General features: G+C 57.6%; 1 protein-coding gene across 4 annotated transcripts in view; it reads left to right on the top strand.

Moving 5' to 3' along the window:
- The window catches only part of MAEA (macrophage erythroblast attacher, E3 ubiquitin ligase), a 31,322-nt gene extending 14,597 nt beyond the window's left edge, over positions 1 to 16,725 (top strand). The window contains exons 2-10 of one of the 4 annotated variants that reach the window (XM_060107226.1): positions 1,084 to 1,266; positions 3,381 to 3,584; positions 7,377 to 7,499; positions 8,244 to 8,357; positions 10,888 to 10,964; positions 11,905 to 12,013; positions 14,955 to 15,088; positions 15,414 to 15,609; positions 15,873 to 16,725. In XM_060107226.1, coding sequence (XP_059963209.1) covers positions 1,084 to 1,266; positions 3,381 to 3,584; positions 7,377 to 7,499; positions 8,244 to 8,357; positions 10,888 to 10,964; positions 11,905 to 12,013; positions 14,955 to 15,088; positions 15,414 to 15,609; positions 15,873 to 15,947 — 1,215 coding nt within the window. In that variant the 3' untranslated portion in view covers positions 15,948 to 16,725. Of the gene's footprint in view, positions 1 to 1,083; positions 1,267 to 3,380; positions 3,585 to 7,376; positions 7,500 to 8,243; positions 8,358 to 10,887; positions 10,965 to 11,904; positions 12,014 to 14,954; positions 15,089 to 15,413; positions 15,610 to 15,851 lie in introns of all 4 variants that reach the window. The other 3 variants (XM_060107219.1, XM_060107231.1, XM_060107237.1) reach the window with 3 other exon arrangements.
- Positions 16,726 to 24,129: the final 7,404 nt, after the last annotated feature.

The following is a 24,129-nucleotide window of genomic DNA, read 5'->3' as shown; positions in this document are numbered from 1 at the left end:
AAGGACAGTGCTGGCCTTGCTGGGTCTCTGGCAAAGAGTCCTGCTGTGGTGGCCCCTCTCTGGCTGGAGCCTGGCCCTGCCTGTCTCTGCCATCACCCCAGGGTCTCTGCTGCTGGGAAGCCCAGGCTCTGAGCCAGGCCTAGGTCTCCTCCCTGCCAGGCACAGTACCTGGCACACGGCTGGTGCCTAGCAAGTGTTGGTGGAGCCAGCAGTGCCCCGGGAGTGGGTGCTTCCCTGCTGGACAGGCCTGAAGACGAAGCGCTCACAGGGCCGGTTTGTGGCAGCCATCGCAGAATTCCACGGAGACCCTCCATGTGAGCGGGGAGTGCTGGCAGGGAGTCCCTGTCTTCGGTGGGTTTCCCTAGGGGTCCCCGGGGTGCGGTGCTGGACCCTGCCTGCTGCGCTGTGATGACCGTGGGGGCCGAAGGGTGTGTGAACAGCAGTTTTTCAGACTTTTCAGTGATGCTTCGTGGGTTTTCTATCTTCCCGTGCTCTGGAGGGAATGGGTGTTCTTTTAATAACTCAGGGGAATGGGCGTCCTCTCATTGAGATCAGTTAAATGTGTGTCTGTGATCTCCCATGGGTGCTGATGCCGTCACTTTCCTAACCCTGAGGTGCACCTGAGGTGCTGCTTTTTGTCCGGCCTCAGCCTAGTGCCCGCCAGGCTCATCAGCATCTCTGCTGCACATCGTGGGCTTCCATGTCCAATCGATTAAAGCCCCCAGTACTGCTCTCCTTTTTGGTCATTTCCTTAACTGTGTTATTCTAGATGAATTTGGTGATCTTTCTGTCTGCTGACTTATGGAGGTTTCTGGGAAGAGTGGAGGCTGCACTACATCTTAGATGTGGGTCAGGGTGCATCTCAGCCTTTGTGTCCTTGTCTAGGAACACAGGTGACCCTCGCTCACACGGGCCTTTTGTGGGCCTCGGGCAGGTTTTAGAGGAGATGCATTTTTAGAGAATGAGAAGCTGAAGCCTCTTGCCTCAAAAAGTGCCACGAAGGAGGCCCGCACATCCCACGTGGACGATGGGTGGTGCCCACCCGCCGACAGTGTGGACTAAGTGGCCTTCTGTCTTCTTCAGGTGCCCTATGAAACACTGAACAAGCGCTTCCGTGCTGCACAGAAGAACATTGACCGGGAGACGAGCCACGTCACCATGGTAGTGGCTGAGCTGGAGAAGACCCTGAGCAGCTGTCCAGCCGTGGACTCTGTGGTCAGCCTCCTGGATGGTGTGGTGGAGAAGCTCAGTGTCCTCAAGAGGAAGGTCAGTGCTGCTTCCAGGCCATGCTGCCTGCCCTGCCCCTAGGCTGTACGCACCCCATGGGCGCACCCTTCACCCAGTTGTCCTGAGAAGGGGCCACCTCCTGGGGGAGCTGCAGTGGTGGGGGAGCTGCGGTGGAGGGGCCCCCCTCCCCTGCTGTCCGCGCTCTGGAGTCTGTCAGCTGTAAGGCCGGCTTCCCGACCCACATTCCTGTTCCTGTAGGGCCAGGTTATCCTGACTCCAGATGTCCCAGGGAGCCCAGGTTGGGGAGGCCAGGATGGGTAGTAGATTGATTTTTTATTTTCACAATTTCACCTCAAAACAGCACATAGGGTATCTTGTTTCTGGGAGTGGTAGGTATGCCCACTGGTAGGCCCTAAAAAGTGAGATAAGATATTTGAAAACATTTTATTCACCAGAATTGGAGAGCAGGGTGTCAGGTGGGCTAGAAGGCGAGGGACCCCTGCTGCCTAGAGAGAGCCCCCAGCAAGGGCCTTGCTGGTCAGTGACTCAGGGCCATTAGAGTTGGGGGCCTGATGGTAGGACCCAGCAGCACTACACCTCAGGTGAGGGTGCCCAGAAGTGGACTTGCCAGGAGAAGCACTGCCGCCCACCCCCTCCTTCAACCTGGTCTGAGTGGTCCCAGCGGGTGCTGCCTCCAGGCTCCAGGTAGAGTAAATGCAGTTTTCTTGAGTGGAGGATGCCTTCCATCTGAGCATCAGATTGTTCAACTACAGTAACCAGGACAGGTACACAAGACACCATGACTGCGACACAGCAGGAATAGAAAGAGATCTGCACAGACTTCAGGTACAGAAACTATCAAATACCATACTTTACTGTGCTTAAAGGATGAAAAAATAGCTTGAAAATATCTGCAGGGAATAGAAAATATGTCATTTAAAGTTAAAAAGAACCAAGTAAAAATACAAGAAGTGAAAAATAGCAAATGAAAAACTCAAATGTTTGCTTACAACAAACATTTTAACACTTAACAATCAGACCAAGCTAAAGAGAGAGTTAGTGAGCTGGAAGGTGGGTCTGAGGAAATTACCTAGAATACAGCACAGGGATGAAAAGATGAGAGCACACGAGAGGGTGAGAGATTAGGGAACAGAGCAGGGACTATGCAGTGGGCCAGAGTCCAGGAGAGGCGGGCGGGAGCAGAGATATGCGGGGAGAATGACAGGGAGACCTAAACAGGTTAAATAAAAGTAAACGTAACTAGGATTTTCACATAGTGAGACTGAAGAAAAGAGAGACAGAAAAATCTTAAAAGCAGGTAGAGGAAAATCTGCTTGTCAAGGAGCAGCAAATATCCTGACAGCTGACTTCTTGATGGCAGTTGGAAGCCAAACCATAGTGGAATGTGCTGGAAGGAAACAAGGGCCGACCAGAATTCTGGACCTGCTGTCCAGTGCCTAGCCACCAGCCACCTGTGCCCACTAACATTTAAATGGAATAAAATCAAGAATTCACTGCTGGGGGCTTCCCTGGTGGCACAGTGGTTGAGAGTTCGCCTGCCGATGCAGGGGACACGGGTTCATGCCCTGGTCCGGGAAGATCCCACATGCTGCGGAGCGGCTGGGCCCGTGAGCCATGGCCGCTGAGCCTGTGCGTCCGGAGCCTGTGCTCCACAATGGGAGAGGCCACAACAGTGAGAGGCCCATGTACCACAAAAAAAAAAAAAAAGAATTCACTGCTGGGGTTGCATGAGCTACACTTCAGGTGGTTGACAGTGGCTGCTATGTGATGCGCAGGCGTAGAACACTTACACCTGGCTGTCTTAATTTTGAGCAAAATTGCCTTTAAGGGAAAGTATTATAAAAGAAAGTCATGTTATAATGACAAGTAGTTTCATTAACCAGGAAGCTATGACAAATTTTAAGTTCTACGCCTCTGGCAGCATAGCCCCAGCGTATGTAAAGCAGTAACATCCCTGAGGAGGTGGACAGACCCTGCCGTCCCCTCGGTAGCAGCAGCCCCGCACACTCTTGCTGCTTGTGGCCCTGGGCCCCAGCTCCCCTCTGACCTCCCTGCCTCCTGGTCCTCGGCGGTCAGGTTGGGGTGCCTGGTCTCTGCCCATCCTGAGCGTCCCCTCTGTTTGCGTGTCACAGGCGGTGGAGTCCATCCAGGCAGAGGATGAGAGCGCCAAGCTGTGCAAGCGCAGGATCGAGCACCTCAAGGAGCACAGCAGTGACCAGCCAGCAGCGGCCAGCGTGTGGAAGAGGAAGCGCATGGACCGCATGATGGTGGAGCACCTGCTGCGCTGCGGCTACTACAACACGGCTGTGAAGCTGGCGCGCCAGAGTGGCATCGAGGTGGGCGCGGGGCTGCGGGTTCCCAGGGCAACGGGCTTCCCAGCCCTTCGTGGAGGCTCCACTCGGCCATTCGTGCGTCCTGAGCTGGGAGGTCCCCTCCCGCTCGTGATGGCTCTAGGGGTGCGTTGCACCTGCCTCAATGGTTTACACATGTTCCGAGGAGCTAGAGTGTGGAAAGGGATCCCTCCCCGCACCGCTGCCCGCTTTCCTGCTGCCAGGTGCGTCCCGTGACCGTTCTCCTGGGGGTGACACCTTTCTCTGGGGTCAGGCACGTTTTCCATCTGTCCGTGTGTGGTGGCCCTGGGGGTGCAGGTGTGGAAGTACTTGATACCCTAGGCTGCTGGCCGGTGGTGAAGGGGGCTGTCACCACCCCCCGCCGGGCCTCTGCAGGTCGGCCTGCACCTTTCTCTGGCCTTCGGGGCGGTGTGGCTGGGGGCAGTGGTACCCTGGTGTCCCAAGGGCAGCCTTCACTGGGGGGCTGGGGGGCAAGGAACAGTTGCTCGGGCTGCTCAGACCAGAGTGCGTGGCCACCCAACCCTGTCCGCATCCTGTGTTGACTGGAGCCTCTGGCGGCAGAATCCGTGTGGACGGCAGTGTCTCCCTCGTCTCCACGTGGGGTCCCGTCTCAGCCTGCTCCTCTGCCACACACTCGGGACCCACTGGTTCCGCCCCTCCTCACTCTTAAGTTCTCAGTCTGAGCACTGCTGGCCGCCTGGGGCCCACCTGCCCCCCGCCCCCCCCACCGCGAGTCCCATCCCCTGGCATGGTTTAAATGTCACCCGTGTGTGCGTGGCTCCCACCCTGGGTTGAGGGGCTCAGCCCTAGTGGCTCGAAACCCCAGCATGAGACCCTGCCCCCTGTCCCGGCAGGTGGCCTTGGGTCCCTTACAGCATCGTGCTGTCACCCCCACACCGGCATCTGCAGGTCCTCGCTGTGCGCCCTGGCCCCACTTCCTGCTGTGTCCATGTCCCTGTCTAGTTCCAGCCCTAGGCCTTTCCTTCGATGTGGCTGACACACTTGTGCAGTGGGGCTGGGGACGGGGGGCTCCTAACTCTTGCACCCCAGCCCCGGGCAGCTCCCTGGAGCTGCGTGTGCCGCGTGCCCAGGCTCCTGCTGTGGACAGCAGGGCCACCAGTCTAAGCTCGGTGCCCAGTGGTCCCTGGTGCCTGCTCTCCTCACCCCTCCCTCCCCTGCCCAGCACGGCCAGCTTCTGACCAACGGGCTCTCCTAGCCTCAGTGAGATTCCTGGCACAGCCTGTCCATCTGCAGTGGGCGTCAGGCTTCACTGCCGCGTGCCCCCCCCAACCCCCCTGCACCTGCGAGGGTGCGGCCATGCACACCTGCGGTGGCTGGTGGGGCACGAGCTCCCCATGCCTCCTGGCCCCCAAACGCGCACCTTGTAGAGGGGAGAAGCACGAAGCCAGATGAGATTTGGTGAAGGTGACGTGTCTGCAGAAGTGCCAAGAGGGACCGGAGGGTGGCGGGGGAGGGGCTGGCGGTTCTCAGAAGAAGGTCACAGCCCGAGAAGGTTGGCATGCACCTCGTCGAGGAGACAGTCATGGAAGGGGGTTTCCACAGGAGCCCCCAGCTTCACACACAGCGCAGAAATCCAAGTCTCTTTCAGAAGCAGATGCAGGAGGACATCCTCTTGGCCTTGGGGTGGGCGAGGCCTCCCAGGAAGAGGCTGCAGCTGGAGCTCCTTCATGTCAAGAACTTCTTTTCATCAAAGGACACCATGAGGAGGGGGAGTGCGGGCTATGCAGATGGCCAGGAAGGGAGGAACGCCCGGTGGAGTCCGCTGTGGTCCCTGCGTTAGCAGCTTCCATGCTTGCGCCTCCCGGGAGCGGACTGTGGTTGGCGCTCACTCTGGCCCACCTCCCACTGGCTAGTTTAACATCTTCACTGTGGCTCCCATAACTGAGGGTCCGAGGATGTCAGAGGACCGTCAGCAGGAAAGGAAAGACCTGGAAAGACCCGGGATGCCGGGGGGTGCAGGCAGGAGAGGCCACCTCTTGGATTTTGAGCAGAACTGGAAAAGATGGGAAATGGGAGAAGAAAGACTAGAATGTCGTCTGGGGGCCTGGCCTTTGCCCAGTGGGAAGGGTTCAGGAGAAAGAAGACAGTGGAGAAATGGCCAAGGAAGCGACATGAGAAAGCAGCCCACCTCTGCAGTGAGGGCGGTGAGCAGAGAACTGGATTAGTGAGTCCTGGTTACGGCAACCATGGGGCACCTCGTCGTCAGAGCTCCCCTCGGGAGGGCAACGCCAGGTAGCAGCCGGTAGGAGCAGTGGCCGTGGCGCTCAGCCCGCCACACTCCCAGCCCTGTCTAACTGGGTCCTGTTCCGTAATCGGCAGTCAGGACGGGGAGGTTGGGGGCGCTTCCTGCGGGCCCAGCCGCCGTCCCTACTGAGGACGTGGGTAGAGCCGCCCTTGCTTGGCCACCCTGACCTGCCCGCTGTCTGGAGCGGCCATGCAGGAGCTGGATAGCTGACAGGGCATCTCCAGTGTGCCCCCCCGGCAACAGGCGCACACCCCGGGCCCTCTGGTCAGCTGCTCTTCTGCCCTTGACCCATTTGGTTCCGCAGGAGATGCTTCAGGAGCTAGCGGTCCATGGGTGCCGCCTTGTTGCCAAGTAACTGTACTCGATTATTTCTTCCTGTTAATTTTGCTGTAAGTGCCTGGTTTTCACTGCAGCATCATTAGCTATATGCATTCAGTGACTTTCTCTTGAAATAGAATAGGTGTCTCTTACTTAAAAGCTTGCACCTTAACACTGCATCCACCAGTAGGACTCTGTGTCCTTTTGCAGCACAGCTCCTGCAGGGAGCTTGACGTGGCCCTGGTGCCTGGGTACAGAAGTTCGGTGGCGAGCTCCTGGCTTGCTTTGCCGTGGCAGACCTTGGTTGAGAGAGTGTGGGCAAGAAAGCTCTCTTGTCCTGTGCTCTGCAGTGCCCAGCAGCCCATGAGGCCTGAGTGGGGACTCTGGAGACACGGGGTTCCAGGGATGTTTGTGTTGGGTGTTCCACCTGGTAACTGAGAAAACGATCTTCACTAACGTTTTCTGCTCGAGTCTGTTCCAGATGGAAGAGAAGTTTACCTTTTGAAATTTTCGTTTTCTTCTAATGACCCCCCTCCTTTTGTGATGTCTGAGCATTCTTCACCTTGCCGTGTGCGACCAGGGAGGTCCTTCTCGCTGGCTGTAACCCAACCTCTTGCTGGGGGCCTTGCACTTCCTGGCACCACACAGAGCCCCCTTGACTGCAGCAGGTGTGCACTTGAGTTGGTGGGTTCGTTACTGTGTGTCCCTGGCCCTACTGGGATCCTCCAGCCCAGCAGATGCAGCTGCACTTGGCCTGCCCTCCCAGATTGCCAGGCCTCAGGGATGGAGAGAGGGGAGCAGACAACGGAGGGCAGAGAGTTGCAGCCCCTAACCACCCTGCTGCCCCATCTCAAAAATCTAAACTTTAAATCAATCTGCAGAGCAAAACACAGAAAATGAGAGTATGAACTGCTGGGTCTCCGTGGCTGCCCTGAGAGGTGATGGCGGGCAGACCTCTGCCCTTCAGGGCCCCAGGTTCTGGCAGGGCCTGGGCTCTCAGGGGGCCTGGGACCCAGCATCTAACTGGGGCGCAAGCCTGCCTGCTGTGCAGACCCGGCCCACAGAGGGGCTGCCCCGGCAGGGGTCGGGGGTGCTCCTATAAGATGAGACTGCTGGGCACCGGGTGCTGTGTGGGGCCGGCCTTAGGCGGGTCCGGGGTCCCGTTCTCTGAGCCGGTACTTCCTTCCCTGCAGGACTTAGTGAACATCGAGATGTTCCTGACAGCCAAAGAGGTGGAGGAGTCCCTGGAGAGGCGAGAAACGGCCACCTGCCTGGCCTGGTGCCACGACAACAAGTCCCGGCTGCGCAAGATGAAGGTGTGCGGGGCTGCGCCTGGGCCGGGCTCCTGGGGGCGGGGCTGCGCCTGGGCGGGGCTCCTGGAGGGGCGGGGCTACACCTGACAGGGCTCTTGGAGGGGGCAGGACGCGCCTGGGCAGAGCTTGCAGGGTGGGGAGGCAGCTTTGCCACCTGCAGTAGAGCCGAAGTGCTTTCACCTGTTGGTTCAGAGTTCTGGGGTTCTGATTCATAGTGGAGGGTTATTGGGTTTGGTGTGGGTTTTGGGGTTTTATTGGGGGTGGCGTTTGGGTTTTAGGTAAAATCCCTGAAAAGTGCACCCCCTCTACATTATGGTTTGGACAGAAGTTCTGGGCATGAGGTTCTGAAGGCACGAGGTGTTGACCGGGCTTGCGCTGCGCGTGGCCGCTGCGGGGGGTTGGCGCCGGGTCGGCCCCCACACACGTGTGGAAGCCAGTGGGAGCGGGTGCCCGCCTGCCAGGGTGCAGAGTTCCAGGCTGGGATATTCTCCAATACAGCCTTTCTTGAGACCCACAAGCAGCTTAAAAAGTAGGCACTTAAACATAAATTGCAGAATTTAAACATGCTTACTGAAAGGTGTCATTTGCCTTAGGGCTTGCAGAAATGCTTGATTGTATTAACCTTTCCTGCCTCTGTCAGAAAAACTTTGTCTTCTGTGTCCTAAACTGAGTGCCTCTAACCCCGCCCCGTTGAGCTTGTCGTGTGCACATAGTCACCAGCCAAGGGTGACACTCTCTGCCACTCAGGGCCGCCAAAGCGAGCACGACGCGAAGACGGGACGGAAAAGTAGAGTGGCCAGTGGCTCCCCTAAAGAGAGTGAGGATCTTGGTATGGAAACCATAAAAGGAAAGCCAGAATTGGTATGTAACACGCGCCCGCTCTCCTGCTCCACCCCCACGGCTGTGCGCTCGGTGGGGACCAGGGCAGAAGGAAAATAGGCCTCCGGTCGCGACAGGCGGTTTCTGCAAGCCCTGTTCCCTCCCAGAGAACACTGCTGCTTGGCCAGGGCACACCACGTGGGCCGGGTCAAAGCAGGGGCCTTGCAGCTACCAGGGGGTGGGCTGGCAGGGACCGAATCCACGGATGGCACATTGCTGTGACCTCGCCATGTAACTTGAAGGAGCATAAGTAGTCATCCAGAAGCGCACTTGGAGGACAACCTGACGACACCGGAACGTGCTCAGTACAAAGTAGCGTCTGAACACAAGTCAGCACGCAGTCACTGTACAGTTCGTACATGTGTGGGCACACATGAGCTCCCGCACTATATCACACTCGCAGGCCAGGGAGGGGAGGGAGCTGGGGCGGGGGGTCACGGGTGCCCGTGCCAAATGCCAGGGATCCCTCAGATCAGTGATGAGATTCTAGACGAGAAAAGCAACTCTGAGACCCACGTTTCCCGCAGTTGAGAAATACTTCCAAGGATAGGCGCAGCAAGGAAAGTCTCCGGAGTTGACCTGGGTCTCCGGACACGTCAGGCTAACAGAGGCAGCAGTGTGTGTGCTGCGTGTCTGCAAACTCGGAAGGGGTCATAAGTGGGAGAACGCCACGCCTTTCTCAGACAGCACAGGGCGTGTTCAGCCAGCAGCACGTGACGTCACCCAGATCGTAGCCGTCCACGTGGAGTGTGACCGCCTGCGTGTGTGCTTCCCTCTCAGCAGACTGTTTGAAGGTTAACCTGGAGAGCAAAGAGCCACCACAAATAACGCCAACACATTTCCACGTGTCAGTTGTGTAAAGCTGTGGCCCAGCGTTTACCCGTGACGCTCCTCGGCTGCACATCCACCGGCGGCCCCAAGCAGCAGCAGTCACTGGGCCCCCGGAGGCAGGCGGGGCCTCTCCCCGCTGCTCCCCCTCTCGGCCCTGCTGGTCTGGCCTCTGAAGGGGGCGTGTCCTCTTCACTGGTTTGTGCGGCACCTGCCAGGCGGCCCACGTCCTGCCCCACCCAGTCGGGGGTCAGGACAGACTGCTGCCCAGGGCTTAGTCCCCCGTGCAGAGGGCAGGGAGGGGTCTCGGGCTGGGAGACCGCCTTCCCTGAGCACCTGTGGGGTGGATGTGTGGGCACCAGGTAAGTGGCTCTCTGCATCTCTGCCGTGCCTTGGACGCCCTGGACAGCACGGTCCGGCGGTCAAGTCAGCCTGGCCTCACCCCATGTCCCTGGGGCGGGTCTGGGGGCTTTGTGGAGGGTGTCCTCCCAGGGTCCAGCCCAGGCGCTTCCCCAGAATGCAGTGTGCACGCCGGGGCTTGGGTGGGGAGCTGCGGGGTTGGCAAACTTGAGTTGAAGCGTCAGGCGTAGAGCACCGTTCACACCATCTTGCGACCTGGGCACTGTGACAGTGACAGTGAGGTTTGCGTCCTGTTCTGTTAATTCCATGTATTCTGTCTCTGGTGGAAACCATGTTCAAGATGTGATCATCTAAATTACTTCTTTTGTAAAATAATCCAGGTTTTTCACCTTAGGTCACGCAAGTTCGTTTTGCCTGCTTGCCCTCTACCCCCAACCGCAGGGGTTTTAGCCCCAATTGGATTGATATCGCTAAGATTTCACAGTTAGTTTGGGCTTCCATACAAGCGACCCCACTGGCTGGGGCCCCGTTAGCCGCCCGCAGAGTCTCCCGTGGAGCTTTGGGACTGACGCCTCCCAGGTGACGCCTTTGGGAGACAGCCACCTCATGGCACAGCAGCCCCAGCCCCAGACCCCCTGCACCCTCGGCAAATCCTGGGGCTCCCGCCTCTTCCAGGAACCAGCCCCTGACCGGCTCTCACTACCTCTGCCTCCTTCACCTGGTCCTGGCCAAGTGCCCCAGGCCCCGCCCCCCCAGGGCCTCTGAACTGGCTCATCCCTCTGCCTGGAGCATTCTCCCGGAGTTCTCACGGCCCCCACCCTGAGGGTCCTCGCCCAGCGCTCCCTCCCACCCACCGGGTGCCCAGGCCTCAACATGGCCTGGCTCCAGAGCCGCCTGGCGGTGGAAGGCGCCCCGTGTGGCTGAGGGCTGCCGGCCGGCGGGGCTGGAGGTAGAGGAGGGTGTGCGCTTGCTGACTTACAGGAACTGGGCCGCTGTGTCTGTGCGGTTACCCGCCGCCCTCTGCGCTGCCGAAGGCTCACTCTGCTTCTCGCCCCCAGCGCCGCCTGCCGGCCCTCCCTGCCCTCCCCTGCCTGGCCCGAGGGACACACTCGGGGGCACACTTGGCCGAGGCTGCGCTGGGAGGGGCCGGGCCCCAGCCCGTCAGAGCCCAGAAAGCCACGACTGTGGATTGAGATCACGGTTTCAGTGGCAGCCCTGCCTCCCTGGCTACTCGGAGCGGCTGTCGCTGTGCGCGTGGCCTCAAGCTGGCACGTGGCTCCGGTGACCCCGTCTAAGCTGCCCATTGTCTTGTCTTCACCCTCAGAGCTGCCTGGAGTTCAGCCTCAGGATCCAGGAGTTCATAGAGCTCATCCGGCAGAACAAGAGGCTGGATGCTGTGAGGTAGGCCTTTCTCCTGACTCTCGGGGCGGGCATTTTGGGTCCCCTCCCTGTCTGGGTTGGGGGCAGGCAGGGCGGGTGTCTGGCAGGTCTTCTCTGGCTGGCTGGGCCCTGCCCAGGGACGCACGGCCACTTCTCTCCCATTGCTGAGCAGGGGTGAGGCCGCGGCGCCCCCGTCAGGGCCAGGCCTTCGCCGCACTCTTCCCGTCGTGGTCCCTGGAGCAAATGGCCGTCCTAGGTCAGGCTGTAGGCAGCGGGGAGCACAGTGTCCCCAGGGCAAGAGAGCCCTGGGCAGCTGTGTCGGTCCTCCCGCTGCTGCAGCTTCAGCCTCGCGCCCTGAGCTCCGTCTCCTGGAGGCATGGGGTGCCGGGCTGGAGGGCTCCCAGCCCAGGATGTGGTGGTTAGAGGGTGTGCGGGGCCAGTATTGCTCTCCACAGGGAGCCTCAGGGAAGGAAGCTGGAGTGCAGGCGTGGCGGCAGGGGTCCCCGCCCCCTCCTGCTGTTTCCACCTGCACAGACAGGGCTCAGCGCCCGGGGTCTGATCGATCGGTGGATGTGAGTGAGGCTGTTCTGGGGGTCACTGCAGAGCCAGAAGGCTGGACCCTCTCTGGGGCCCCAGGGGCTGTGCAGGAGGAGGGGCAGGTCGGATCCGGGTGCCACGGATGCCGTTGGGCCAGGTTCCTGGCACCCAGGGTCACCTGGAAGGGCTCGGGCAGGTACCGTTTGCGTTCAGGCACTGCCTCTGGGTGTCCTCTGGGTGGGATTCTGTACTTGGTGCCTCGCAGCCCGTCCCCATCCCCTTGAGGAGGGGGGGCCTGAGTACCGAGGCTTTGTGTGTGTCTGGGTGGGGGCGGGGCCCAGGATCCCGCAGCTGCCGTGGAGCCGAGCTCAGCTTCCCGGCGCTGGGAGCGCAGACTTCAACAGGGCGCGCTGTCCTTTTCCAGACACGCGAGAAAGCACTTCAGTCAGGCCGAAGGGAGCCAGCTGGACGAGGTCCGCCAGGTCATGGGCATGCTGGCGTTCCCGCCGGACACGCACATCTCCCCCTACAAGGTAGGGTGCGCCTGGGGGCCCTGGGCGCTCGTAAGGTCTGGTCTGTAGTCACTGCCACAGTCGAGCGTGGCCCACGCACGACTTGTTCCTTTCCCGTCTTGGGCCTGATTCATGGGACCCAGGGTCACTTTTCCCATCTTGTTCCCATTATGCTGGTAAAAAAAACTTAAATCAGAAAACCTCCCGAAGCGCATCAGCTGCAAAGTGCAGTTCCAAGTGCCTGACCGCTCCCTTTCTCTCCCCAGGGGCGCCTCTCTCTCTGGAGCGCCTGGTCAGGGCTGGACAGGCCGGGGCCTCTGCACGGCTCTGCCAATGTCTTTCCCGACCTCGCTTGTTCCTGATTTGCTTTCTCTTCCCTGCGCCAGGATCACTGGGCACATCTGCCCTCGGTCCCTCCCCCTTGGATGGCTCTCCTTGACCTTGAGGGTCCATGTGGGTCTGGGCAGGGGCATACCCCCCACAGCTGTGGTCCTTTTGAAACCTGGGGGGCGCCCTAATGACCTTTGAACCTTCTCTTGGAAAAACACCGCAAGTCCCGTCCTGTAAAACCTAAGAGGTCTGACAGCCCCCCCTTCATTCCTTCCCTTCTCCTTCCCCTGAGGTTCAAACTGGCTGTTTTCCCTGGGGTGGCCCATTGAGTCCTGGGTGCCGCCCACCACTGGTCTCCTCTCCTCAACAGCCTTTCTCAGTGTTTACAGTGTGAACAGGGTTTCCCAAATGCTGAAGTTGGGCTTCCTTTTGATGAACGATTCTGTCTTTAAGTCATTCCTCTCTTCTTGGTTTTTGTTATAAACACTCAAGAGAAGCCCAGCTACACCTTCAGCACTTTGCTCAGAGACAGCTCATCACCCACAGCTCCCTGTCCACGAATACAGCTCGGCCAGGCTCAGCACGCCTCGTAACAAGGAGCCCTCCCTCCAGTCCCAGTAACACAATCCTCGTTCCATCTGAGGCCTCATCACAGTGGCCTTGACAGTCCACAGCTCCTAGGTTTCTCTGCGGAGCCTGGGGCACTCCCTGCCGCTCTCCCTTCCTTCTCCTGGGCCCACCTTTTAATGGTCCATTCTGTGTGGCGTCACCTCCAAGTTTCTAGCTGCTGCCCATTGCCCAGTTCCAAAGCCACACCCCCGTGTTTAGGTATTTGTTACCTAAAGCATCCACTTCCGGTAGCCGGTTTCTGTCTTAGTCCCTTCTGGAGTCTGCGACAACACACCACAGATGGCTTGTGAACAGCAGAATGTTAGCAAACGGTTCTGGAGGCTAGAAGTCCAAGATCAGGTGCCAGCGGGGTCTGGTGAGGCCTTCATCCGAGTCGCAGACTTCTGCTGTGTCCTCCCGTGGCGGAAGGGTTGGGAGCCCTCTGGAAGCTCTTCTTAGACAGGCCCTAATCCCATTCATGAGGCTCCACCATCGTGACCCCATTCCCTCCCAGAGGGCCTCCCTGTCCATCGCCTTGGGCCTCGGCATTTCCTCGTGTGCAGGGAGAGGGTAAAACCCCTTCTTTGTATGGTGAACCAGCCCTGTGCTCCAGGCCTTGAAGCTGGTCTCCGTCCAAGGCCCTGAGTGTTTGCCCTGCAGCCCCGCCTGCCCCGCAGAGTTCTGTGGAGCCTCTGGCAGACCCGGCCCCTGCTGCCCAGGGCGTGTGGCGCAGGCCTTTGGGAGGTGGCTGGAAGCTTCTCGCCCTGACTGAGCTCACACCTTCTGTAGTGTTTGGGAATATAAGTCCGCAGGTCACAGAGATCTTCAGGTCTAAACTCAGGTTTTAACTCACAGCGTTTGGTCTTCCTGCTCTGGAGATTCGTTAGAAGTGCAAGAAAGGCCGGCCTGCCCTTGGGGCCAGATGTCCAGCTCAGGAGGGCATGGAGCGTGTCCCTTCCTTCCCCGGTGCGGCCTTGCAGGGGCTGTAAAGAGCCAGGCGAGTGCTGCCATCATGGCTTTGTGGACAGGAGGGGCCGAGCCTCAGAATGGGCTCCGGGCCAGGGCGGAAGCCACAGCCGCCAGGGCAGGCGACCCTTTCCCGGGGCAGAGCTCTCCACACAGCCTCCCACCTATGAAGGTTGGTCAGACAGATTGAGCAGCACAAAAGAGAAGACCAAGATGACACAGGAGAACCTCGGCTCAGAGCAAGTGGGGGATCTAGGGTGCGGGAAACTCAGAAACGGAGCTGGGACAGTGGAGTGTACTGGAAGCAGGAGCAGGGGGCCAGATACTCCTGAAACGTGCTGGAGCAGCCTGGTTAAGGGAGCGAAACCCTTGTCCCTCGTGGTGGCAAGTCACAGGCGTGTCCCGACAGGTCACGGCGGGAACGGGACGAAGTGCTTTGTTTTGAGAGGCTGCGCAGGGCCTCGGAGTCGGCACTGGGCAGTGCCAGCCCCAGGGTGTGGACCTCATTCTCCGTGGGCTTGGATAAAAGAAACATTAAAAGCATTTCTTAAACGTTGGAGTGCGATGTGTACCGTACGCCAGGACTCTTGAGGAGCTCACACAGAACCTCTGACTGTGCTTGTGTGTGTGTCTCCCCCTCCTTCCCTGCGCTCTCTTCTTGAGTCTAAACCTGGGCGGTTTTAGGCATGGACATGATTTAATCTTCTCTTCTAATAAGTGGTTTCCTGGAATAAGGCTTCTCCTTTCAGACCTTAATGCTCTTAGCAAGAGGCTCTGGAGCTCGCTCCGTGCCGAGCTGTCCTTGCAGCCCCAAGTCCTTGACTTGCCTCGAGGCCGCAGGACACATGCTCCAGAGCAGCCGAGTCCCCGCCCAACAAGTCGGTGTCCCAGAAAGCGAGTCAGCAGTGGGCTCGCCGCGGGCCGAAGTCAAGGCTGCCCTCCAGCCGCCCGCCTGCGGGTTAGTGGGGTGACTTCCTCCAGTCACCTTTCATCTGCAGGGAAGAAGATTTCGCGTTTGTTTGCTGTTGTCACCCCAACTCTGCCCCGCTTCTTCCAGGACCTGCTGGACCCGGCCCGGTGGCGGATGCTGATCCAGCAGTTCCGGTACGACAACTACCGGCTGCACCAGCTGGGGAACAACTCCGTGTTCACCCTCACCCTGCAGGCCGGCCTCTCGGCCATAAAGACACCGTATCCTTCGCGCTGGGAGTGGCTCCCCGTGTGCCCCACTTAGTGTGGGGCTGGGGTCCAAGACCCCGCTCCTTAGCGCCCTCGTCCTCCACCTTGAAACGGGCGCTGCATACCCCGACTTCAGACCCGTGCCTTAGTTGGGCTGCAGCCCCACGGTGTTGAGACTGGGGGAGGGGGTGCCCAGTGGAAACCTGCCCTGAGCCGGGCCGCCTCCAGGTCCTGCCCAAACTCCATGGATCGAGCCATTCGGAACAGCCTCCCCCGAGGTGCCCGGGGGACCCCCTAGAACCTCGGCCGGCCCCCGCCCTCCTTAACCCGCGCACAGGCAGTGCTACAAGGAGGACGGCAGCTCGCGGAGCCCCGACTGCCCAGTGTGCAGCCGCTCCCTGAACAAGCTGGCGCAGCCCCTGCCCATGGCGCACTGCGCCAACTCGCGTCTGGTCTGCAAGATCTCGGGGGACGTCATGAACGAGAACAACCCGCCCATGATGCTGCCCAACGGCTACGTCTATGGCTACAACGTGAGGGCGGGGCCTGGGCTGCGGAGGGAGGGGCGAGGTCTGTAGGAAGAGTGGGCGGGGTCAGAGGGTGGGCGGGGCTAGCAGGGCTGGTCCCTGAAGGCTTAGGGCAGGGGTACCTGCCTGAAATAACTTTTCCGAAATGCAGTGACTTGTTTCCCGAGACTTGGTTCTGTGCGTTTCTCATAGAAACGTTGATTTAAACCATATTGGCTCTTCTTAATGCGCTTGGTCTTTCTTTTCAGTCACTGCTCTCTATCCGGCAGGATGATAAAGTCGTCTGCCCGAGAACCAAAGAGGTCTTCCACTTCTCCCAGGCCGAGAAGGTGTACATCATGTAGGCGGGTCGCCGCACCCAGGGCGGCTGCAGGCCCCTGCCTGCCTGCCTTTCTGTTTCTTGCGACCAAAGATCAGTGAGCAACGACAAACACTCTTGGGAAGAGAAGAAGTACGATTTAACAAGCTCGTACTTGATTTTGTAACAAGTCAGCTCTTCGACGCTTCTGAAGCGCTTTCACCTTTCAGAGAAACTTCTTTAAAGACTGACCACGCGGAGGGAGGCTAGAACCTTTCACCATAGGAACTGATCCCTTTCCCGTGTTCTCACAGTTCCCTCCCTTTTGCTAACGAGGAACCCCGGGGGACAGGCTAGTCCTCAGCCGTGGCCCGGGAGCGTTGGTGGCCGTGCCAGACCTGCGGCGACTCGGTGCCACGAGGGACCCTGTCACTTCTCTGTAGAGCTGCTGCCAAAACGCCAGCACCGCGGGTGGGGCCGGCCTCCAGGACCGCCGCCTGCCTGCAGCCGCACCCACGGGGCTGTGTTAGGATGTGTGTAGGCTCAGTGTCATGTCACTCGTGCCGCCTTATCTCCTGCCTGAGAATGTATCCGTGGAAATCCACTGGACCGGGGTCTGCAGAGGCCTTGCCGACGGCTCCGTAACTTTAGCTCTAAACACTATTCATTACAGAAGCCAATAGTTCAGTTGAAGTAACCACCGATGACTTTTCAAATCAAATGAACCATTGTAGTTTACACGAAACCGTATTGTAGAGGTTTGTATTCAACGCTTATTTTTGCATGTTGATGTTGATTAGCTAATAAAATGTAAATGTAAGACACGGGAATAAAAGGGTTTCTACTTCTTGTTCCGCGCGCACATCCCACCCCACCGGTGGTGTCTGCCACCTGGCCGCTGGTCCAGGGTGGGGCCTGGGTTGGCGGAGAGCTGCTCCCATGTGAGCTCCGTCCCAGAGTCCTGCCCCAGGGCCCCTTCAGCCTCACTGCTGCCCCCCGAGCAGCACCTGGTAACTGGGGGTCCCTCTGGGGTCATTTGAGGCACCTGAAGCAGAGCGTGTCTTCTGCTGAGAAGGTGCCAGGCTGGGAGGAGGGGCCACTGCTCAGATCTCCCTGCTGAACTTCGGCAGGGATGGCGCGGCAAGGGGGCTCAGGGTTAGGATGCGGGCGACCACATGAGCCCCTCTGCCTAGCAGGTCGTGCCTCGGTGGAGGGGCCTCCCCCTGCCCGCTGCTTCAGCCCCCTGCAGTCCAGGAGCTGCCCAGTTCCTTTTGGAAAATTCCTCTTCTTAATTCGCACAGCTTCTGTTACTGTGGCCAAATGGGGCTCAGAAGCAGCTGGAGGCTACTCCGGCTTGGCCGGGGCAGGGCCACCTGCTCCACCAGGTCCCCAGCCCCTGTCCCCAGGCATGCTCTGTGCTGCGAATCTCTGTCCCCGTCGTTCCTGCAGAAATTTCCTGCTAGGACCGGCGCTGGGTTCTGTGGCCCCTGCTAACCACTCCCTCATGCCTGTTCTCTGCCATGTCGGCTGAGCCTTCTGGGTTCCTTGGCCTCCTTCCTGGCCTCACTGCTGTGCTTCCCCGACCCTTGACCCGCCCGGGCTTCTTGCTGGGTGCTGGCCACTGTGGCTTCCGGCCTTGGTCCCAGCTCTCTGCTCCTCTGCCAGGCACCCACACCGACCCCTATGCCCTGGGTCCACATCCCAGAGACCATGGTCTCCAGGTTGTTGCTGTGTGCTCTGCTTAGTGGGGGCCAAGGATGGCAGTGCCAGCCGAGTGGGGTCTCCCCGTGCCCATCTGCCACCAATCAGGCCCCAGCGCACACGTGGGCTCCTGGCTCTGCAGGGGTGCGGGGCAGAGCTGTCCGCGGGGCGATGGGCTCCTTGCCGCCACCTGCACCCAGGGAGGGGGCAGCGGGAGTCTCTGCTGGCCCCATCCCAATCCTCTCTGCCTGCCTTCCTGCCCTTTCCTTTCTGTAGAAATAGGTCTTAACTGAGCACATGCACGAGGATGAATTTCTGCACGCGTGCTCGTGCGTGTGGCCCGAGGGCCAGCGGGCCCTCAGGGCTGCCCCCAGGTCCTTCCCAGGCCAGTGTTCCAGCAGCGGTGGTTACTGGTGACAGTGGCTCAGCGGTTCTCAGACTTGGTGAAAACAGAACCCTACTGTCGGCTCCCTGGGTGGCTTGCCCACGGACAGGGGCAGCTCATCCTTTCCACTGTGTGCAGCGTCCCACTGGACGTGTGGAGGGTGACTTCCCGTCCACACACTGGTGGACACTTGGTTGTTTCCAGATAAACCTGCCCCGAGCGCTCTTGTACGTGGCTTTTGCTGAACACACACACGTGTTTTGTGGGAGGAGTGCCGGTCTTGTGTTACCTTTGCTAGACAGACAGCTGGCCGGCATGGGCCCCCTGCTCACACTGCCGCCGGTGCCCGGCCTTCCATGTGGACTGCACGTGCTGTTGGCTGTGAGCACCAGCTCCCTGTGGGCTTGTTTAGTTGTGAAAGTGGCATGTGTGGAAACACAGATCTTAAGTCAACAGCTGGATGAGTTTTGCTAAATAAATGTTCACACACATTAGCCAGCAGGCCCAGGTGGCCAGCACCCCCAGCCCCTCCAGACTGTCTGCTTGCCCAGCACACAGCCATCGCTCCGGTTTTTGTAACTCAGGTGAGTTTCGCCTTCACTAAAATCAAATCACGGACTGAGCTCTTGATCCCTGACTTGTCTCACCCAGAAACTCCCGTGGTCTCTGTGGGCCGCTGCTTCTCTATGCGCACCCGGCCTGGTTGTCCACCCGGCCATGGACACGCGGGCGGTTCCCGGGACGTTGGCACCCCCGTCTCTGGACATTCCTTCTTCTCTCCTGGGTAAAAACCTGGAAGTAGAGTCCCTGTGTCCTGATGTCGTCACGTGTTTATCGTCGCAGCCGCCAAGGACTTCCTGGAGTGGCCACACAGTCCACACCCCTCCGCTCGCCCCACCTCATTCTTTTCTATGTGTGTTTGTGCTCTGCGTTTCCTGGGCTGGGTCTGCCTCACTACCCACTGATTGGTTAGTCATAACTCTGTCAAGCCTTCTGCCCCTTTTTCGTTGGATTACCTGTTACCTTAATTAGTAGGGATTCATTACATAGTCTGGCTACCGACCCTTTGTCAGAAATATGTATATACACTTTATTGACGCTGTCATTTGATCAGCTGAGGTTTTAATTTTAGTGAAATTCAATTTATCAATTTCTTCTTTTATGGTGAATGCCTTTTTGTATTCTGCGAAATATTTGCCTATCTCAACATCAGAATGATATTCTCTTATATCTTCTAGAAGATTTAGTGTTAACTTTTATGTTTAGGTCTGTGATGCATCTCAAATTACCCTGTGTGTGTGGTCTGAGGGAGAGGTTGAGGATCATTTCTCCCCAGTGTGTTTATCCTGTTGTTCCAATATCAGAAGACTTTCTCCCCATTGAATGATGGTGGCTCCTTTGTTGGGAAAACCATTCCCTGACTCTCTGTCTGGGTCCACTTCTGGATGTCCTCACGCCACACTCCATCTCAGTCACTGGAACTTTAATGGAATTCTTGAAACCAGGGAGTGCGAGTCCCTTTTGTTCTACTTATTTTCTAGGTTTTCAAGATTGTGTCAGCTGCTCTACTTCCCTTGCACACACATGTAAATATTAAAATCAGCTCGCAAAATTCTACCGGGAAAAAAAAACCAGTCTGCTGGGATTTAAACTGGAATTGCGTAGAATCTCAAGATCAATTTGAGGGCAGTCTTAGTCTGCTCAAGCTGGGCGGCTGAGACAGGAGGATATTTCCTCAAGGTCCTGGAGGCCAGAGGTCCAGGACTACGGTGCTGGCATTTGGGTCCTAGTGAGACCCCATCGGTCCGGCGCCTTCTCCCTGTGTCCTCCCAGGAGGACACCAGTCCTGCTGCATCGGGGCCCCGCCCTTGTGACCTCATTTAATCTTAATTGCCTCCAAACAGTCACACGGAGATATGGGTTTGGGGGGGTGGTGCTGATTCAGTCCGTAACAGGGACTCGAAAATCGGCAGTCCTGAGCCTTCTAACCCGTGAACACAGGCTGTCTCTCCACATGTTTATTCAGATCTACCTTCATTTCTCTCATTTACATTTTATAGTTTTCAGTGTACATACCTTGCACATATTTTGTTAAGTTAACCCTAATTATCTCATGATCTTTAACGCTATTGTAAACTTAATCTTTAAATTTACCTTTCCAACATTTCCAATATGGTAACAGACAGACATAGAGTGATTTTGTATATTGACCTTGTATCCTGTGACCTTGCTAAACTCCCTCATTAATCTTAGTAGCTTTTTGGTGAATTTTAAGGAATTTTCTATGTACACAATTGTATCATCTGTAAATAAAGACAGTTTACTTCTTTCTTCCTAATCGCATGCCTTGCTTCTCTTTTCTTCCCTTCTTGTACCAGCCAGAGCCGCCAGCTCAGGGCCAAACAGGAGGGTGGACATCGTTGCCTTGTTTCCAATCTTAGGTGGAAAGCATTCTCTTTCACTGTTAAGGGTGATGTTTGCTGTAGGTTTTCCTGGGTGTTCTTTATCAGGTTGAGGAGGTCTCCTGAAAATTATTACCATAAACTGATGTTGAATTTTGTCAAATGTTCTTTAGTTTGTCTAAGGAAATTACCATATGATATTTCTTCTTTATTCTGTTGTCATGGAGAATTACATTCTTAGATCTTGAGTGGTTAAACAAACCTTGCATCCCTGAGATAAATCCCACTTGGTATGTTATATTCTTAATGTATTGCTGGATTTGTTCTGCTAGGCCTTTGTTAAGCACATGATCTATAATGTACTCTATTATTTTGTAATGTCTGTAGGACATGTAGTGATGTGCCCTCTCATGCCTGTTGTTGGTCATTTGCTTCTCCTTAGTTTTTCCTTGATCAGTCTAGCTAGAGTCAGTTTTCTATCAATCAGAATTTCTATCAATTTTATAGATTATTACAAAGAAGCACCTTTTGGATTATTTTCCCCTGTTGTTTGACTGTTTTCTGTGTTTGATTTCTGATCATTATTGTTTTCTTCCTTCCACTGATTTTGGGTTTAAGTGTTCTTTTTCCAGCTCTTGAGGGGAAGATTAGATTACTGATTTGGGGGCTTTCATTTCTAACATAAACATCCCATACATTTTAATATTGTTTTCATTTTCATGCAGTTCAAAACATTTTAGTTTCCCTTGTGATTTTTTCTGTGACCCATGGACTATTTAGGTGTCTGTTGGCTAATTTCCAAATACGTGGAGATTTTCCAGATATTTTTGTTATTAAATTCTGATTTAATTCTGAAGACCTTCCTGTAACATTTCTTCCACCACAGATCTGCTGGTGATGAATTCCCTCAGCTTTTATTTGTCTGAAAATGATTTTATTTCACCTTAGTTTAGTTTTGGGGGGACATTTCACTGTACATACAATTCAAGGTTAACAGTGTCTTTTTTTTTTTTACTGATACAAGGGTTTTGTTCCATTGTCTTGGAGCTTGTGTTGTTTCAGGCAAGAAGTCTGCTGCTCTCTTATCTTTGCAACACGCCTTTTCTCTCAGAATGCTTTTAAGGTGCTTCTTTGCCACTGGTTTTCCACAATTTGATTATGACGTGCCTTGAGTGGTTTTCTTCATGTTCACACTGCTTGGGGTTTATCATCCTGAAAAATCCCATTTGGTTGTTTTACAATATCTTTTTAGTTCTCACCACAATTCAGCTTGGCTAATTTTATTTATTGATTCAACATTCAACAAGTATGGAACACCTACTATGTGCCTGGCATCATGATACAAAGACAAAGATCCCTGTTTTCATGGAGCATATGTCCTGAGAGCAGAAGAGGAAAAAGCCCAATAACCTAGTAATAAGATTACAAGCCTGTAATCTTGTGAGTGTGAGATAGAGCTGTAAGAACTGTGAGACAAAGTACAGGAGGTTAAGAAAGGGCAGGAAGGCTGGGCCGGGGGCGGGGTGAGGGGAGGCTTGTCACAGCAAGGGAGGTGAGAGGCTGCAGGAGAAAGTGCTGGGGTGGGATGCACAGACTTCCAGGCACAGGGTGGCTCCAGGAAGCCTGACGTGGCTGCAGGGATGAGGGGAGAGCAGGAGGGAGGAGGTGGGGCGGCCGGCACAGACCAGGAAGGCCCCATGGGCTGATAAAGGCTTTTGCTTTGCTCTGGGATGGGAGCCACTGCAGGGGCGAAGGGGTGACATGATCTGACCTTAGCCTCTAGAGGGTCCCTCTGGCTGCTGCAAGGTGAATGGACCCTAGGGGTCTGAGGGGAGTGGGCAGAGGTGACTGCAGTGACCCGCGGAGGGGGAGGGTGGCAGGGACCTGCTGGTGGCCGTGGGTGACGGAAAGTGCTTGGATTCTGAATACGTTCTGAAAGTGGGCCTGTCTGGACTTCCAAGTCGGGTGAGAGGAAGAGGGGTCCAGGGGGACTCCAAGGTCATTGGCTCGAGCGAGTGGAAGGACAGATGACCATCCATCAGCTGACACCAGAGGGCAGTGGGCAGGTGGCTCAGGTGGTGCGGGCACAAGGCTGGACTGGGCCACACAAGCATCTTGGGCAACCTGGGTCAGGGCAGGGACAGCTCTTAGGAGTTGGGCCCGCACAGGGCTGGGGAGGAGCTGGAAAGAGTCAGGAAACAGTTACCCCGTAGCCGCAGAAGGGAAACAGCTCTTGGTTGCTTGGAGCAAACCAGAGGCCTGAGGTCTGGGCACAGAGAGGGCAGGCAGCCACTTCCTCTCTCTTTTTTGTGTCGTTTTTTAATTCATTTTTGTCTTTTTCCTTCTTTCTTTTCCTTTCTCTTAATGGCTACTTATTGAGATGTAATTCACATACCACAAGAGCCACCCTTTCAAAATGTACAACTCAACGTTTTAATACAGTAAGGAGGTTGGGCAACCACCACCTCTAATTCTAGGTCACGTCTGTCACCCCAAGAAAGAAACCCTGTGCCCATCTGCAGGCGCTTCCCTTCCCTTCCCTCTGCCGTGGGTTTGCCTCTTCTGGACATTTTGTCTAAGCGGCATCACACATTTGCTCTTTTTGACGGCCTCCTTTCACTCAGCGTCCTGTGTTTAAGGTCCCTCGTGTGGCGTCTCAGCGCTTCACGCCGTCTTGAGCCTGGAGACAGGCGTCTGGTCACCGTCGGCCAGGGAGGAGCCCTGCCTGGGCTGTGCGCTAAGGCTGCGGCCTCTAGCGCCGTCACCCCCTTCGGCCCCCACCCCGGGTCGCGGCAAATCCCAGCTGCCCCCTGACGCCGCTCTGTGCCGGCGCCGCGGCACCCAGAGCCCGAGTGAGGCGGGCAAGAGCTGGGGAGGCCGCGGCGCTGCGGAGGGAGGGCCGGGCGCCCGGGGCCGGTGAGCGGGCGAACGCCTCCCGAGGGCCTGGCTGCGGCGGCGGTCCGAGGACGCCGGGGCCGCCGGGGAGGGCGGCTGGGGTGCGGGGCCACCTGGCTGGGGGTGTCATCTGGCACCTGGGGTCCCCGGCCGCGTGAGGACCCAACGCCCAGCCCGGGGTGTCCCCGCCTCCGGGACGTTCGGCCACCGAGCGGGCGGGAGACGAACCAGGGAGGGTCTGCCGGGGAGGGTCCCCCGGACACGGCTCCCAGCGCTGCCATCGGACCCGGGAAGTGTAGCCGCCCAGGCGAGGCTAGTGCCGACAGCGGGGGGGGGGGGGGCACTCCTTGGGGAGGGTTGGGGGGGTCATCTGCCGAGGCCCCCAGCCCCGGGGAGCCCGCGCCCCCTCCCAGGCCCTCCGAGTGGCGCCTGGGGAAGGTCTCCGGCGCTCCCGGAGAAACGCGCAGCGGCGCCCACCCGGGCGTCCCGTCGCAGGGGCGGGGCCGGGCCGGGGGACCGCAGTCCTCCCGGCGACGACGCCGTGAACGCCGAGCTCGCACCCCTCAGCCCGGCCCCGCCCCGGCCCCGCCCCGTCCCCCGCGCACGCGGCTCCTTTAAGAACTTGCTGCGCCCGCCCGCCTCCTTTTTCTCGCGCGTCGCCCTCTCCGGCCGCCCCGCCCCTGCCGGGAGCGCGCCTGCGTCACTGCGCAGACCTCAGCCCTGACCCCACGTCCGCTCCTCGGAGGTCAGGGCGAGCCATTGCTTGCCGAGCTCGGGGACGCGTGACAGGAGGTGGGCGGGGCCTCCTCCGGAAGGGGCGGGCTAACTTGAGAGCAGCCGCGTCG

This window comes from Mesoplodon densirostris, chromosome 1 (assembly GCF_025265405.1).
Source record: "Mesoplodon densirostris isolate mMesDen1 chromosome 1, mMesDen1 primary haplotype, whole genome shotgun sequence".
NCBI lineage: Eukaryota > Metazoa > Chordata > Mammalia > Artiodactyla > Ziphiidae > Mesoplodon > Mesoplodon densirostris.
The sequence above is the reverse complement of the archived record's forward strand: the minus strand, read 5'-3'. Positions and strand labels throughout refer to the sequence as shown.